This window comes from Rhizophagus irregularis, chromosome 1, assembly GCF_026210795.1.
Source record: "Rhizophagus irregularis chromosome 1, complete sequence".
Taxonomy (NCBI): domain Eukaryota; kingdom Fungi; phylum Glomeromycota; class Glomeromycetes; order Glomerales; family Glomeraceae; genus Rhizophagus; species Rhizophagus irregularis.
The window spans coordinates 2914490-2929848 of record NC_089429.1 but is presented as its reverse complement, the minus strand read 5'-3'; the positions used below and the strand labels follow the sequence as shown (position 1 = coordinate 2929848).

The following is a 15359-nucleotide window of genomic DNA, read 5'->3' as shown; positions in this document are numbered from 1 at the left end:
TATCACCTCCTATATCAAAATTGACTGCGCCACTTTTTAATATAAAATTTGGGTGGCTTGGCAAACTCAAAATTATAAAATTTGTTCATCGAAGAATCGTTAAAAAAGCAGCATTTTAAACATGTCAAAGGTATTTAAGTTACTCCTATAGAATAGTTGAGTCCGCTCATTTAATGGATACTTATTTAGTTGTTAATGCCATTATAGTTTGATCGAAAAGCTGATGAAAAATTAGTTTTTGAAACTAGTGAAGATGTGAAAGTGTTGAGTAGTCATTTTATTTCTATTTTATATATTTTATATTCTATATTTCGCATAATAACTCGGTTCTCTTTTTTTAGGGTTCCCACCTTCGATGCCATAGGTTTAAAGGAAGATTTACTAAGGGGGATCTACGCCTATAGTAAGTATAAAAATTTTTATAACTAAAAATTAATGAATAATAATTATTTTACAAATTGTTCCCAGATTTTGAAAAGCCGTCGGCGATTCAGCAAAGAGCTATTGTTCCTATAATAAAAGGTCGAGATGTAATCGCACAAGCACAGTCTGGAACGGGTAAAACAGCTACCTTTTCCATTTCTATCCTTCAATGTATAGATACAACAGTTAGAGAAACCCAAGCTCTCGTTTTATCCCCTACAAGGGAATTGGCAACTCAAATACAGAGTGTGATATTAGCGCTTGGTGATTATATGAACGTACAATGTCACGCTTGTATTGGAGGGACTAGTGTTGGAGAGGATATTCGTAAATTAGATCATGGTCAGCACGTTGTTTCTGGTACACCAGGTCGTGTTTTTGACATGATTAGACGTCGAAATTTGCGAACTCGTCATATAAAGATGCTCGTATTAGATGAAGCTGATGAATTACTCAATAAAGGCTTCAAAGATCAAATATATGATGTATATCGATATCTTCCACCTAATACACAGGTCGTTCTTTTAAGTGCTACGTTACCTTACGATGTACTTGAAATGACTACAAAATTTATGACAGAACCTATTCGCATATTGGTTAAACGGGATGAATTGACATTGGAAGGAATTAAACAATTTTTCGTAGCAGTTGAAAAGGAGGAATGGAAATTTGATACTCTTTGTGATTTGTATGATACACTTACAATTACACAAGCGGTAATATTTTGTAATACACGTCGAAAGGTAAGTCTTCTTATTCGGTTTTAAATTCGACACAAACAACTTCAAATATAATTTAATTAACCTTAGGTCGATTGGTTAACTGAAAAAATGCGAGAAGCAAATTTTACGGTTTCATCAATGCATGGAGATATGCCTCAAAAAGAAAGGGATGCTATCATGCAGGAATTTCGTCAAGGCTCAAGGTTTGATACCATAATTGATAATTATTTCCTTTTTATATTGACTTTGAACATAAATAATCTTTACAATGATGCGTCCTTGTTTTCAAGTCGTGTGTTAATTACTACTGATGTATGGGCTCGCGGTATTGATGTCCAACAAGTATCTTTAGTGTAAGAATATTTGAAGTGTTTGCGTTTTATACATTAGATTTAATTAATTTCGATATGGTAACATAACATATTTATTTCTATTATTATTTAATAAAGAATAAATTACGATTTGCCAAGTAACCGTGAATTATATATTCATCGAATCGGTCGATCTGGTCGTTTTGGAAGAAAAGGTAAATTTTTTACAGATTAAGATTAATCATTTCAATCACACTTCATAAATTTTTTTTTTATTGTTTCAGGGGTTGCTATCAACTTTGTGACTTCAGACGATGTTAGAATTCTTCGTGATATTGAACAGTTCTATAGTACTCAAATAGATGAGATGCCAATGAATGTGTCAGATTTGCTTTAATTAATAAAGTCAACAATTCATAGCAATGATTAATCGTCTTCAATTAGTTTACAAGTTAAATTTTGTGGATGCAATTCATAAATATAATTAATCAAAGATATTTAGAATTGATTCTTAAAATTAATTATAAATAATAACAAATAACAATAAAACAAATCCATAAGAAAATTGTATATTCAAATAACACTTAACCAGTAAGCATTTTTCTTTTTTTTATTATTTTTTATTTATATTGTTTGTTTGCGTTTGTGTTTGCGTTTGCGAATTGTGTTTGTGTTTGTGTTTGTAATTCGAAATCCGTTTAGTAATTTTCCAAAACTAAATGAAACTAAAAAAAAATCTATATACAAGAAGATAAAAGTTTTGAAATCTTGTTTACGAAAATTAAACAAGACGTAGAAAAAAAATATTTACAAGAAATTATTTTCAAAATGAAAATGATAATTAAAGTGAATTGAAAAGTCGAAGGTAAATTAATAATAATCTGGAGATAAGTAATTCGATAATATAAACGACGAATAAATACTTCCTTAAATAAATAAAAATCGCATATTAAAAAAAAAAGGTATAAAAATTTCTTATATGTTACAAAACTTTATATCGTTTTGAAACATGAGATGATAATTGTTTCTTTAAATTTGATTGTAAATATGTTGTACGAATTAAATCGATTTAAATATATCTTTATGGGTTTTTTTTTAAAAAAAAAGAGTCAAAATAACTCTTAAATACGAAAAGGGTAATCATATGTTATAGGGTTGGTATAATCTCCAGTTAAAAATTAATTGATTTTTTATACACGAAAAAGTTCTTCGAATGAGGGAAATTTTAAATGAAATGTTTTTTTTTTTTAAAAGGTATATATAGTCTGAATTTTTTGATTTTCCATTAAATGGTCATCGCATTTCAGATTGAATTCCAAGTCATGATCGATACATTTAATCAAATCTGGCTGACTATTTGCTAAAGTTGACAAAGAAGAAGCAGAATTATTTGAAGTTGAACAACGATCATAATCGTCGAATTCCGAAGGGGCAGCTGAGAAACCTAGTTCTGAATTCATTGAATACCATGAACAAGCAGTAGCGGAAGAACTTGTAGATAAACGATCATGTGATGTTGAAGAGATTTCTTCCTCTTCGATAAAATCGTCATATTCTGATACAGTAAATTTGCGACATGAGAGTATACGTTCTCTAAGTTCATCCAATGAAATGCGTTTTTCAGGATCAAGAGTAAAGATATCTTTTAAAATTTCATTGAGTTCGTCAGAAAGCGGGAGAATTGTCTTTAAAAAATCACGATCTCGTAAAAATACGGAAAAAGTTTCATCACGAAGACAAGCTTGTTTCCAAGGATTACGACCACAAGTAAGATTAATAAGAATAACTCCTAAAGACCATACATCATTGGAAGCGGTTGCATATCCTCGTACTCTTTTATTTAGTCCACCTTGACATTCTAAAATAGATATATATATATTTTCAATAATTGATAATGAATGAAAATAAAATAAGATAAAAATAAAATAAAATAATACCTGGACTCATATAAAAAGTTGATCCACAACCGAAATCCCTCGACCAACAATCAGTTGTAGCCAAACCAAAATCAGCAAGTTTTACAGTCCTTCCTCCATCAAAGACTAGGATGTTTTCAGGTTTTAAATCTCGATGATAAATTCCGTTAAAATGACAAAATTGTACAGCATCGAGTATTTGTATAAAAACTTGTTTGATAAGTTGATCATTTCCAAGATAACCACCTTTTTCAGTTATCATTGAGAATAAATCACCCTCATGACAATATTCAAGTGCTACGTTAAGTGTATCAGAGGTTTCAACAACTTTTTCTAAACTTATGATATTTGGATGGCCTGAAACTTGAGCGTGTAATCTTATCTCTGATTCATGTAATCGATGTTGTCTTGCATCAATATTTGTCTTTGGCATACATTTTACCGCATATACATGTTGATTTAAAACATGTTTTGCAGAATAAACTACACCATAGGCACCGATTCCAAGGATATTAGTTATCTCGAGACGACCATTATCAATAAAACTTCCAATACGCTCAGAAGGGTTAAAGTAAGTTTCCTTTGTTGACGACATCTTTTTAAAAGAAATGATAAAATACAATACATAATATAAGTTATTACTGCGGCAGGTAAAAAACGACAGAGAAAAAAGTTAAAAGAAAAAAAAAGAAACCTTGATTTTTTATAATTGAGGAAATAACTCAGTTATTTATTAAAATCTAACTAAATATTAAATAATAATTATCGAGGTCAATAGAGTAGAATACACCTCTAAATTATAACGAAAAGTATGTAAGCTTTTTTTTATTATGGTAAAAAAGAATAATAGTGAGAGTTTATATAAACTATACCCTATACTCTTCTTTATTTATTTCTGTCTTCGTGAACGAACAGAATAATAAATTCTCCCGAGATTCGATGATTTTAATAAAGGACTAATGAAAGAAAAATAGTATAGGGAGACAATGCATTTATATAATGAATGCTTTTGATTTATTAATGATACTTTAAATATTAAAATTAAAATAAAAAAATGTAAATGTGATGTAAGGTATGGGTTACGACATATAATTTTTTTTTTAATCAAGTATGGAAAGGAAGCGCGTGAAGGACAATATTAAATGATAAAAAAAGAAAAAAAAAAATGTAAAAGGATCTATGATATGATAAAGAGACAACGAAAAAATAATTGTCCGCTTTGAAAAAAGTGAAAAATAAAAATTTGAATTTTTTTTTATATATATATATATTTAATGGTACTGTTTTATTGGTAACAAAGGGGGCTGAAAAAAATAGAAAGGGGTTAAAAGAGTACAAAAAGAACAGGAAAATAAAATTTCTTATTGTAAATAAGTACTAATGCAAAATGTAATCAGAGAAAATCAGCCAAGCAAGTTGTGACACTACGTAAACTACATCCGTGATAAAAAGAGAAATGTCACAAGAAAGAGAGTTTGTGGGGTAAGCCGAGTTATAGTACAACTCCAGGTATCTGGATTATCTGAATCAGGTGAGAAATGAGGTGATAGATTTGAAGGGATTTAGAGATTTTTGTAACTATTAAAATAACGGATAAGGTAAATATTAAAAAAAAAAAAAAAAATATTTTTCATGCATTCATTATTGAAATCACTTAAATTTTAAAAAAGGTAAAATTGGGTTAATATAAAAGAGACTTTGTCTTGAAAATCGGATCTACGCATGACATAAAGTTACAAATATCCGTAAAAAAGCGCATTAAAAAAACAAAGAAATCATGCAACTTGCTGTCGTTTTCGTGTGTCACTGAAAATTAAACAGCCCATTAACTAATCTTGCAGTAATTTTAACATGAAAATGTTGATAATTCATGCTTTCTTACATAGGAATAATACCTGTTTTTTTGGCAAGAAAAGATCTTCAACGACCATTGTCCTTAATATGTGGTGTGACTCTCTTTTTTTCTGCACTCCGCTGTTCTACTTTTTTTTTTCAATCCGTCACCGTGATGTAATTGAATTAACTGATAAGCTTCGCGATAGCTAAACATTTCACAATCAAAAAAGTTACTACAGAGTTACTACAAAGTATATGTTGAAGATTGTTTGTAACATTGGTGGGAAATTTTTTAAAAAAAACTTGAACTAAATCAAGGTCTCAAGTTTTTTTTTTTAAAATATCAAATGACCCATAAATTGATTAACATTCTGCAGAATTATCGTAATTTATATCATAAATAGAATGTTTTCCTTCCCCACATTCACTAGTGACAAACAAACAAAATTACACATAATAATTTATTCAAAATAATAGATAAACTTTGGCGTTTTTTTTTTTTTAATTTCAATCTTTTTTAAATTAATTTTTTTTTTTTGTCAAATAAATGTTTATTTTATTTTACTGTAAAAGTTAGAATTTTAATATTTTGATTTCCAAATTTATTACATCGCTATGGCGGAATACGAGTTAAATCCCATATATATCACGTGTATTATTATTATCCAACACTAATAAACCTATTGTATACGATGAATTAAGATACGCCATATAGAGTATATATATATTCCAAGGATTATTAATTTTGCCAGTGAACCACTCGATCCTATCGAGGCTAAGTGGATTTCTGAGGCGATGATGGAGGAGTCATTTGGGCTGAGAATGACTGAATATTCAACTGGCAGAGATATACATTCAAACCAGTTCATATAATCATAGAATATCCTCCAGAAATTTTACAATTGTAAGTTTTAACGTTTCTAATTGACTTTATTATTACTCAAATAATATATCTTACTTTTTCTTTCGAATATACAATTTCCATGATACAAGATTAAGTAATCCCTAAAATGTGAAAAAAGTTCTTTGATAAAAAAAAATATTATATATATTCGGAATCAAACATTTTACAGTTAGTCCCAACTCCCAAGTTACCATCCTAGGTATGGGGTTTTTGACGAATTCGATTGGTTAAATCTTACGTATATTACGTGTCTTACGTAACGAGTTCGATGACTTGAATAAACCAGATTCGCGTTGTGTGCCAAAATCACGTGATAATCGTCATCGATTTGTTAATTTTCTCTGTTAACCAAAAGTGTATGATGATACTGAACTTTGCCTACAAAAGTGTTTAGGATTCAAATCATTCAATACAAGCGGACAAGGTTTTCAATGAGGGTACTCGGAAAGGACCTCTATGACTCTATTTGATGAACATAATCTCATAAATCTTATTTTATTAATTGTTATTAATTCAACTTAATTTTATCCTTACCCGCGTCCTATAACCATACGTAATGTCAAACTTGGGGATACTTTATGCTATTTAGCACCGGAACCTACATACTGTGATGATAGGCAGATAATTCCAACAGCAAGACGCGTGTGTTATTCCGCATTTTTGACGGTAGTTATATTTATTTAGAATTGAATTAATTGAAAAGAATTATGACGCTATGATCTTTATCCATTAGGCAACTCGAACCAGTATAATTTCTGTGATGTATACAGTTTTAGCACGACGGAAGTATAATAATTAAATTATACAAAGGACAAAACTGGTCTCCATCACACCGTTAAAGTATATATTCCATAGAGGCTACCGGATTTGGCATTTTGTCAACAAATGTTCAGGTAAATTTATGTTTAATTTATTTATTTGTTTAATCTTTTTCTTTGTGATTTACTTGACTAATACAAGAAATTTGTTTATGACGGATGATTCACTAATTCTCCAAAGCCTTTTGCCTGGCCATTTATATTGGACAAATGCCACCAAAAAGTCTTGTGAATAACAAAAGAAATTCTGTATGAGTGGATTGAAGGCACGTGTATATTACAAGTATATAAATTGTATTGAAAATACGGGTTACGAAAGATGTTCGTTCATTTAAATGCCGTAGAAAAGAGGATGAATACACAATTGTCAGGAGAGAATGAAAATCCTTTTTCAAGTATAGATATTTTTGCTTGATTTTGGGCTTATCACCTCTTTCCTTTTTTTATCTAGCCTGGACACATTACAATTCCAAAAGCATATGATGATAGGTTAAAATTAATACAAATATGGAAAGCATTGTGTATACTTAATAAATAATAATATCAATTAAAGAGCGAGAGGATGATAATGAAGATAAAGTTGCAAAAAAGAATTGGAGGTACTAGGATGAAACCTAGTTCCTGAGAGATGATTTTTCGGATGTATTTTTGATTTCAGAGTGCTTGGATGAGTCCGATGAGTCCGAATGTTCTCTGGATGAGTCTGGAGAATGCATTCTGTCATAAATCTGTCACAGATTGCCAAAAGTGATTGGGTGAGTCTGAATTCCTGAGAAACAAATCTTTCGTATGCACTTTTGGTTTAATTCTAGGATGAGCCCGAATGTTTTCTGGATGAGTCTGGAGAATGAATGTTGTCATAATTCTGTCACAGACTGCCAAAGGTGCTAGGATGAGTCAGAGTTCCTCTCAAAAGTAAAATTCTGGGAAACAATTCTGTAGGATGTCCGTGTGCTGTGCAAGCACATGTATAATTGATTTGAAAATTTTATATTTTGTAAATGTTGATATTGAAATTAATACATACGAATAAATAATTCTTGTTATCGTTCATCTCATCTTAATTAGGTCATGCGGATTTCATGAACCTATTTTTGTTTACTATACTAATATTGCAGATTTTTATGTACTGATATTATTATTTGTTGTACAATAATAAATAATGTTATTAACTAAAACAATATTTTTATTTTATAATGACAAATAAATTATTTACTATAAAAAAATTGGGATTTGCTAAAACTCCGTTTTGTAATAAGGACATAAATTGTTCCGGAAAAAGTAAAAAAATTGTTACTATGCATGATCAAGACCGTAACTATTAAATAAAAATTAGAACTTATCACGTAAAATGGCTTTATCATTGTTGTTGAATTTTTGCGTACGATGTGATTATTGGGTGATTATAATTACACTGGGCAAATTGTCCGGTTTTTGTCTGGTAATCATCTTGTAATCTGTAAATTTTATTTTAGCATGGGGTAGCACAATCCTGAAATAGGTTATAATTTGACCAAGTATATCCCTATTGAATCTTTAATTCTTTTTAGATGGAAATGAGTTATTGGTACATTTTATAAACTAATTGAGTTCCATATTAAACTGTAAATATGGTTAAGAAATCTTGACTTTTTTTGAAAGTTATAAAGAAATCCTTATTGTTAAATTTAATGTTATTAATGCATGCTACTCAGTATAAGTTATTGGTTGAGTATAGAGGTAACGTACTGTATTATTTTTACAAAATATTAAAATATTATAATTATTTGATAGGTAGATTCAATAATAATAATATAATTTAGCATATTTCTATTAAAATAATCAGAAACCAAAGTAATTTATTAACTAAAGATTTTAATTTGTAATTGTATATTAAGTTATTAACTACTAAATCTATAAATATAAAAAATATTTTTTTAAATTAAATAAAATTTAGCTATTTTTAATAAAGGTTATCAGAATCCAGAAAATTTTTAGATAAGTAGAGATAATGCTTAAAATAAATTCAAAAAATTATGTAGTTTATTCCTTTTTAGATAATACTAGTCAGTAATTTGTTAGAGTTTATAGTAAATTTTTTTTTTGATTGAATTTTATCTTTATATATATTTTTTAAGATTCTATTACTTTTTAATTATCAGCTTATTAATTGTTTTTTATATTAAAATTTTTATTATATAATATAATTTTTTTTAAAAAATTATAAAATTAAGTATGTAATAAATAAATATTTTAATATAAAAAATTTATTTGTTTTTTTTTTTACATTAAAGAGTTGTTATATATTTTATTTATTTGATCAGTAATAAGATATATGCAAATTAATCTAAAACAAAACTTTATGAAAAAAATTAAATTTATAGTAAATTTATTAAAGAATTTTTTTAACTATCACCAAAGGTGATGATCACCATTCACCAATAACTGAAATTATGACAATTAACTAGTATTAAAAAATATAGTACCAGTAAAAATTAATAATTCTGACCAACAATAATAATCACTTCTCTAATGATTTGAAGTAAAAACCTTTATCAAAAATATTAATTTTTTTTATATAAATTTATACTATTTATTAGTATTATAAAAGTAATAAAAAAAATGTTATTTTATTATATATTATTAATAAATTATATTTTTTAAAATTAAATTAATAAAATATTTATTTTTAACATTTTTTTTTAGTCATTTTTTAATGTATTTTTACTATTTTTTCAAATAATTAATATTTTTTAAATATTTTTTTTGTGTATTTATTTAAATTATTTTAATTAATAAAATAGTTTTTTAATTGATAAACTTTTTTATATATACAATAATATATCCTTTTAATGATTTTTACTAAATTTTTTAATTATTATTAATTTTTTTATTTTATTATATTTTGATACTAACCTTTATATACTAATATTTTTTAAAAATTATAATATATATATTTTTGCTTACTTTACAATTTTATTTCACAGGTCGAAAAGTGAAAAATCAGGCACCAATTGGTCACCAATCAGGTAGCTTATTGGTGACTGATTGGTGACCGATTGGTGCCTGATTGGCATTTTTGCCAAATATCATCACCAATCAGGTAGTTTGCTAACTTTTGATCCAGTGATCAGAAAAGGATGAAATATAGCTCATTGGAATCATCTCAACATGACAAATCTAATGGTAGTAAAATCGCATTTCTAGAATTAATACTTGATGAGAAATTAAGTAAAATATAAAAATAAAAATGTATTATTTATATTTTATTTAATTTTTTATTAACTATTAATCCTAGAGATGCGATTTTACTACTATTAGATTCGTCATGTTGAGACGATTCCAATGAGCTATATTTCATCCTTTTCTGATCACTAGATCAAAAATTAGCAAACTGCCTGATTGGTGACGATATTTAGCGAAAATGCCAATCAGTCACCAATCGGTCACAAATCAGGTACCTGATTGGTGACCGATTGGTGACTGATTGATGCCTGATTTTTCACTTTTCGACCTGTGTTTAGTTTATTTAGTATATTAAAAAGGATTTAAAATATTGTTTTTAATTTTTATATAAAGATATAATATTTTACAAGTATAATAAAAGATAGAAGTTTGCTATTTACCATTATTAGTAGTCAACACCAGTGTTACGTAATTATAATTAATTAATAGTATTATTAATGAAACTTAATTATTTTATTTGTGTAACTTTATATAATTTTTTTATATGATCAACTAAAAAATAAAAAATTGTGTACACCTTTAATTTTTAATTTTTAACACTTAGTCGAAATAAAAGAATGATAAGGAATAAAAAAGAATAAAAAGAGTAATAAGAAATAATATACAGTATACTCTCGATATACTGAAGCCATGATATACTAAAGATCACACAGGACCCCGGATATCTAATATAAAGGTCATAATGGACTTTTGGCCAAAAACACCTCTTTTTGCTGAAACTCAAAAAATCGTTTCAGCATCCAGTAATTCAATTTTAATGAACTTTTTTTTATTTTGTAGCCCTCATTTAGCTCTACAATTTAAAAAAAAGTTCATCAAAATTGGACCACTGGATGCCGAGATATTTACAAAAAACGATTTTTTGAGCGCGAAAAATGGGCCAATGCTTTGCCCAAAAGTGTGAAATCTTTATGACCTGTTTTGAAGATATCCGGGTCCTGATCACACTAGTCGAACGATGTCAAATCGGGGACCAATCAGGTGACTGAATTCCATCTGATTGGTCACTATTTTTTTAAAAATTTTCATCAATCGGTAAACCCGATTGCTGCCAAAAGATGGCGCAAAAGGAGGATACTCAGGTACTAATCAGGATATTCAATAGAGTATAATCGGGTATTAATAGTTACCAATAGGATATTTACTGGATATTTACTATTTGACATATCAGTATACCGATTGATAACTTTTTGATAAATTTATAACAATAAGAAAATCTACATTTTTATTTAAATTTATTTGATATTTTACAATAATTACATTTAATATTTAAATTTATTAATTATTAAAAATACAAAATCAGAAATACTACTAATACTGAAATTTTATCTGGAATCCAGTATCCAAGTTGGAGCAAATTCTCTACAAAAGAAATAAAAAAACATTAAAGAAAGTTTTTTAAAAAAAGTTTCAAAAGTTAAAACTTACTTATGGGATTCCAGTATATACATCTATCAGAGCCAATTCCCTATAATAGAATAATAAAAAAACGTTTATTATCATTTTTTTAATAGTTTCGAAAAAAAATTTCCGAAACTTATTACTTATGGGATTCTATGGGATTCGTTATACCTATCTAAACCTCTTCAAAATCCTACGATTAGTTTCGTCAAAATTTTACTATAGATTTATTATAGTTTCAGCAGAGTTTCGGCAGTTTCGGCATTTATAATAAGTTTCGGCAGTTTCGCCTTTCTCCAAAGTTTCGCCAGTTTTTTAATATAACTTTAATATAGTTTCGGCAGAATTTCGCTTTTCGGCGAAACGCCATCTTGCCTAAACTTCTAGGTTTCGGCAAGCAACCTTAGTTATACCAATTTCCACAGGTCGAAATGCTAAAAATCGGCAAAAAAAATGGCGTGAAAAGCAGTGGCTATTCTTGGCTATTCTTGGCTATTCTTAGCTATTCTTGGCTGTTTTTGGCTATTTGCGAATTAATCTATACTATTTGTAAAAGGACCCCGGATATCTCCAAAACAGGTCATAAGTCACACTTTCGGCAGATTGGCCTATTTTTCAGGGGCTCAAAAAATCGTTTTTTGTAAATATCTCGGCATCCAGTGGTCCAATTTTGATGAACTTTTTTTTAAATTGTAGAGCTAAATGAGGGCTACAAAATAAAAAAAAGTTCATTAAAATTGAATTACTGGATGCTGAGATATTTACAAAAAACGTTTTTTTGAGTTTCAGCAAAAAGGGGTGTTTTTGGCCAAAAGTCCATTATGACCTTTATATTAGATATCTGGGGTCCTTTTGTAAATAGTTTATATAAATTTGCGAATAGTTTATGCAATTCTAGCCATTTTTTTTGCCTGTTTTTGGTTATTTGACGTGTGTTCCTATAATAGAACATTTAAAAAAAAACGTTAAAAACGTTTTTTTAATAGTTTCGAAAAAATATTTTTCGAAACTTACCTATAGGATTCGTTATACCGATTCCCTATAAAAGAATTAAAAAAAAACGTTAACATTTTTTTAATAGTTTCAAAAAATTATTTTTCGAAACTTACCTATGGGATTCGTTATACCGATTCCCTATAAAAGAATTAAAAAAAAACGTTAACGTTTTTTAATAGTTTCGAAAAAATATTTTTCGAAACTTACCTATGGGATTCGTTATACTGATTCCCTATAATAGAATTAAAAAAAAACATTAGTTAACGTTTTTTTAAAAGTTTCGAAAAATAGTTTCGAAACTTATCTATGGGATTCGTTATAACCGATTCCCTATAATAGAATAATAAAAAAATGTTAGTTAACATTTTTTTAAAAGTTTCAAAAAATAATTTTCGAAACTTATCTATGGGATTCGTTATAACCGATTCCCTATAATAGAATAATAAAAAACGTTAGTTAACATTTTTTTAATAGTTTTGAAAAATAATTTTTGAAACTTACCTATGGGATTCGTTATAACCGATTCCCTATAATAGTGTATTAGAAAAAAAACGTTAAAAACGTTTTTTAATAGTTTCGAAAAAGAATTTTTTGAAACTCACCTATATGATTCGTTATAACCGATTCCCTACAATTGAATAATAAAAAAAATGAGTTTCGAAAAATTATTTTTCAAAACTCACCTATGGGATTCGTTATAACCGATTCCCTATAATTGTATATTAAAAAAAAAGAGGTTTGAAATTTTTTTTTGAAACTCACCTATGGGATTCGTTGTAACTGATTCCCTATAATAGTGTATTAGAAAAAAAATGTTAAAAACGTTTTTTAATAGTTTTGAAAAAGAATTTTTCTCTTATTTTTATTTTTCATTAAATATTTAGCTGCTTTAAAAGATATGAAAAGTAAAATTGATTATTTTTACAAAAAGCACAAAAAACAAGTATTGTTAGATAATTGGATTAGCAACAAGATTTGTTAAACGTAAAATATGTAACAATTTTTATAGTATAATAACATCATGATATTGGTTAAAGTAATTTATTAATATTTATTATTAGCACTTATAAAATATAAGGTATGTTGGTAAAATGCATTTGAGTATTTACTTAAAATACTAATAAAATGCTTAATAAATTAAATGGTTAATAAATATTAAAATTTAGTACTTATTTAATATATTAAGCATTTATTGCTTAATAAATATAAAATTTTAATGCTTATTAAATATTGCTATTCAGTAAACATAAGGTTTCAGTTGGTCTAACATCGTGATGAAAGTCACATGATTTTAATCTTAATATAACGAAGGTTTCTAAAAAAATATATAAATTTCAGTATATAAAAAAATTTGATATACTGAAGATCACTATATACTGAAGTTTTAGTCTTAAATGGTGACTTTGATATATCGAAAGTTGACTGTAGAATGAAATGGTAATAAAAAAAGAATAATAGAAGACAAAATAACAAATTAACAATGAAAAGGAAAGTATAAAATAAAAAGATAAAGAAAAGCAATATAGAATGAAATAATGATAGAAAAAAAATGATATAAGATGAAATGGTAATAAAAGGAAATAATAAAGTGATATAAAATGAAATGGTAATAAAAGGAATGGTATAAAATAAAATAATAATAATAAAGTAATTACAAAACGAAATAGTAATGGAAAAAGAACACAATTCAGATAAAATAGCAATGAAAAAAAATAGTATATATGGAATGAAATGATGATAAAAAGCAATATAGAATAAAATTATGATAAAAAAAAATGATTGGTGACTAAAGAAATGATATAAAATGAAATGATAATAAAAATATGATATAGAACCAAATGGGAATAGAAAAAAATGATAAAGACAAAATGGTGATGAAAGGAATAAAATGATGATATAGAACAAAATTGTAATAAAAAAATAATATAGTATGAAATAGAAATGAAAAAATAATGTGAAAGAAATAAAGATGGAAAAAGAATGATAGAAGACAAATGAAATAGTGATGGGAAAAAATAATAGAAAATGAAATGATAATAAAAAAAATAGTAAGTATGATAGAAAAAAAAAAAATAAAGTCTGAAAAAGAAGTGAAAGTTAACTAAAAAAAAGAAAAATAGTTAATTAAAGAAAATTAAGTTCCAATTCCAAAAAACCAAAAATAAATTTACTATTTACAAGAATATTGGTACTAAAGTTTTAAAGTTGTTAAAATGTGAAAAGAACTATTTACAAAAAATAACAAAGTAATGAAATAAAATAAATAGAAGTAAAAGTGTCAAAATGGAATGAAATAGAGGTGAAAGTGAAGTGAAAGTAGAAGTAACAAAGTGAAGAATGAATAGTTAATACTAATGAAAAAAAAAGATATATATAACATTAAAAAATATGTATAAAATAAACTAATAAATATGATGAGTAATACAATACAAATAAAAACATATAAAATATAGTAAATTATTAAAAAAATTTATAAAATAAAAAGGGTTTTATTTTTTATTGCATTTGTGTTATATTACACTACTTACTTCTAATAGAGATTACTCATAAGCCTAAAGTAAAAATTATATAGAATAATTAAGCAAGAATTTATAAGGTAAAATTCTTTATAAATTAAAAAAAGCAAATGTAATTTCATGGTAAGTTTTTTTTATGTAACTATTAAATATATAATAAAATTAAATAGGATTTTAAAATGTAACTTGTAATTATAAGGTAAAATTTATGATTTCATAAATTTTATTAGTATATATTATTTTTAATATAGTTTATTATACAGACATATATAATTTTATTATACAAATATA

The 15359-nt window shown here is 26.5% G+C and overlaps 3 protein-coding genes across 3 annotated transcripts; 2 read left to right on the top strand and 1 right to left on the bottom strand.

Moving 5' to 3' along the window:
- Positions 1–69: 69 nt before the first annotated feature.
- OCT59_000605 (RNA helicase) lies at positions 70–2039 on the top strand. The gene is made up of 8 exons (XM_025322831.2): positions 70–130; positions 208–263; positions 342–403; positions 469–1166; positions 1233–1348; positions 1436–1498; positions 1595–1671; positions 1741–2039. Exons 1-8 carry the CDS (start codon positions 122–124, stop codon positions 1851–1853), a joined length of 1194 nt encoding a protein of 397 aa, XP_025165244.1. The 5' UTR covers positions 70–121; the 3' UTR covers positions 1854–2039.
- On the bottom strand, positions 2025–4602 carry OCT59_000604 (uncharacterized protein). Its single transcript, XM_025309683.2, has 4 exons — positions 4245–4602; positions 4067–4164; positions 3394–3967; positions 2025–3314 (listed from the first exon to the last, which is right to left on the bottom strand). Exons 3-4 carry the CDS (start codon positions 3965–3967, stop codon positions 2704–2706), a joined length of 1185 nt encoding a protein of 394 aa, XP_025165245.1. The 5' UTR covers positions 4067–4164; positions 4245–4602; the 3' UTR covers positions 2025–2703.
- Positions 4603–6003: 1401 nt separating this feature from the next.
- Positions 6004–7502, top strand: OCT59_000603 (uncharacterized protein; the record flags this gene model as incomplete). The annotated part of the gene is made up of 5 exons (XM_066138943.1): positions 6004–6014; positions 6088–6112; positions 6507–6549; positions 6702–6778; positions 6846–7502. 5 exons carry the CDS (start codon positions 6004–6006, stop codon positions 6909–6911), a joined length of 222 nt encoding a protein of 73 aa, XP_065988390.1. The 3' UTR covers positions 6912–7502.
- Positions 7503–15359: the final 7857 nt, after the last annotated feature.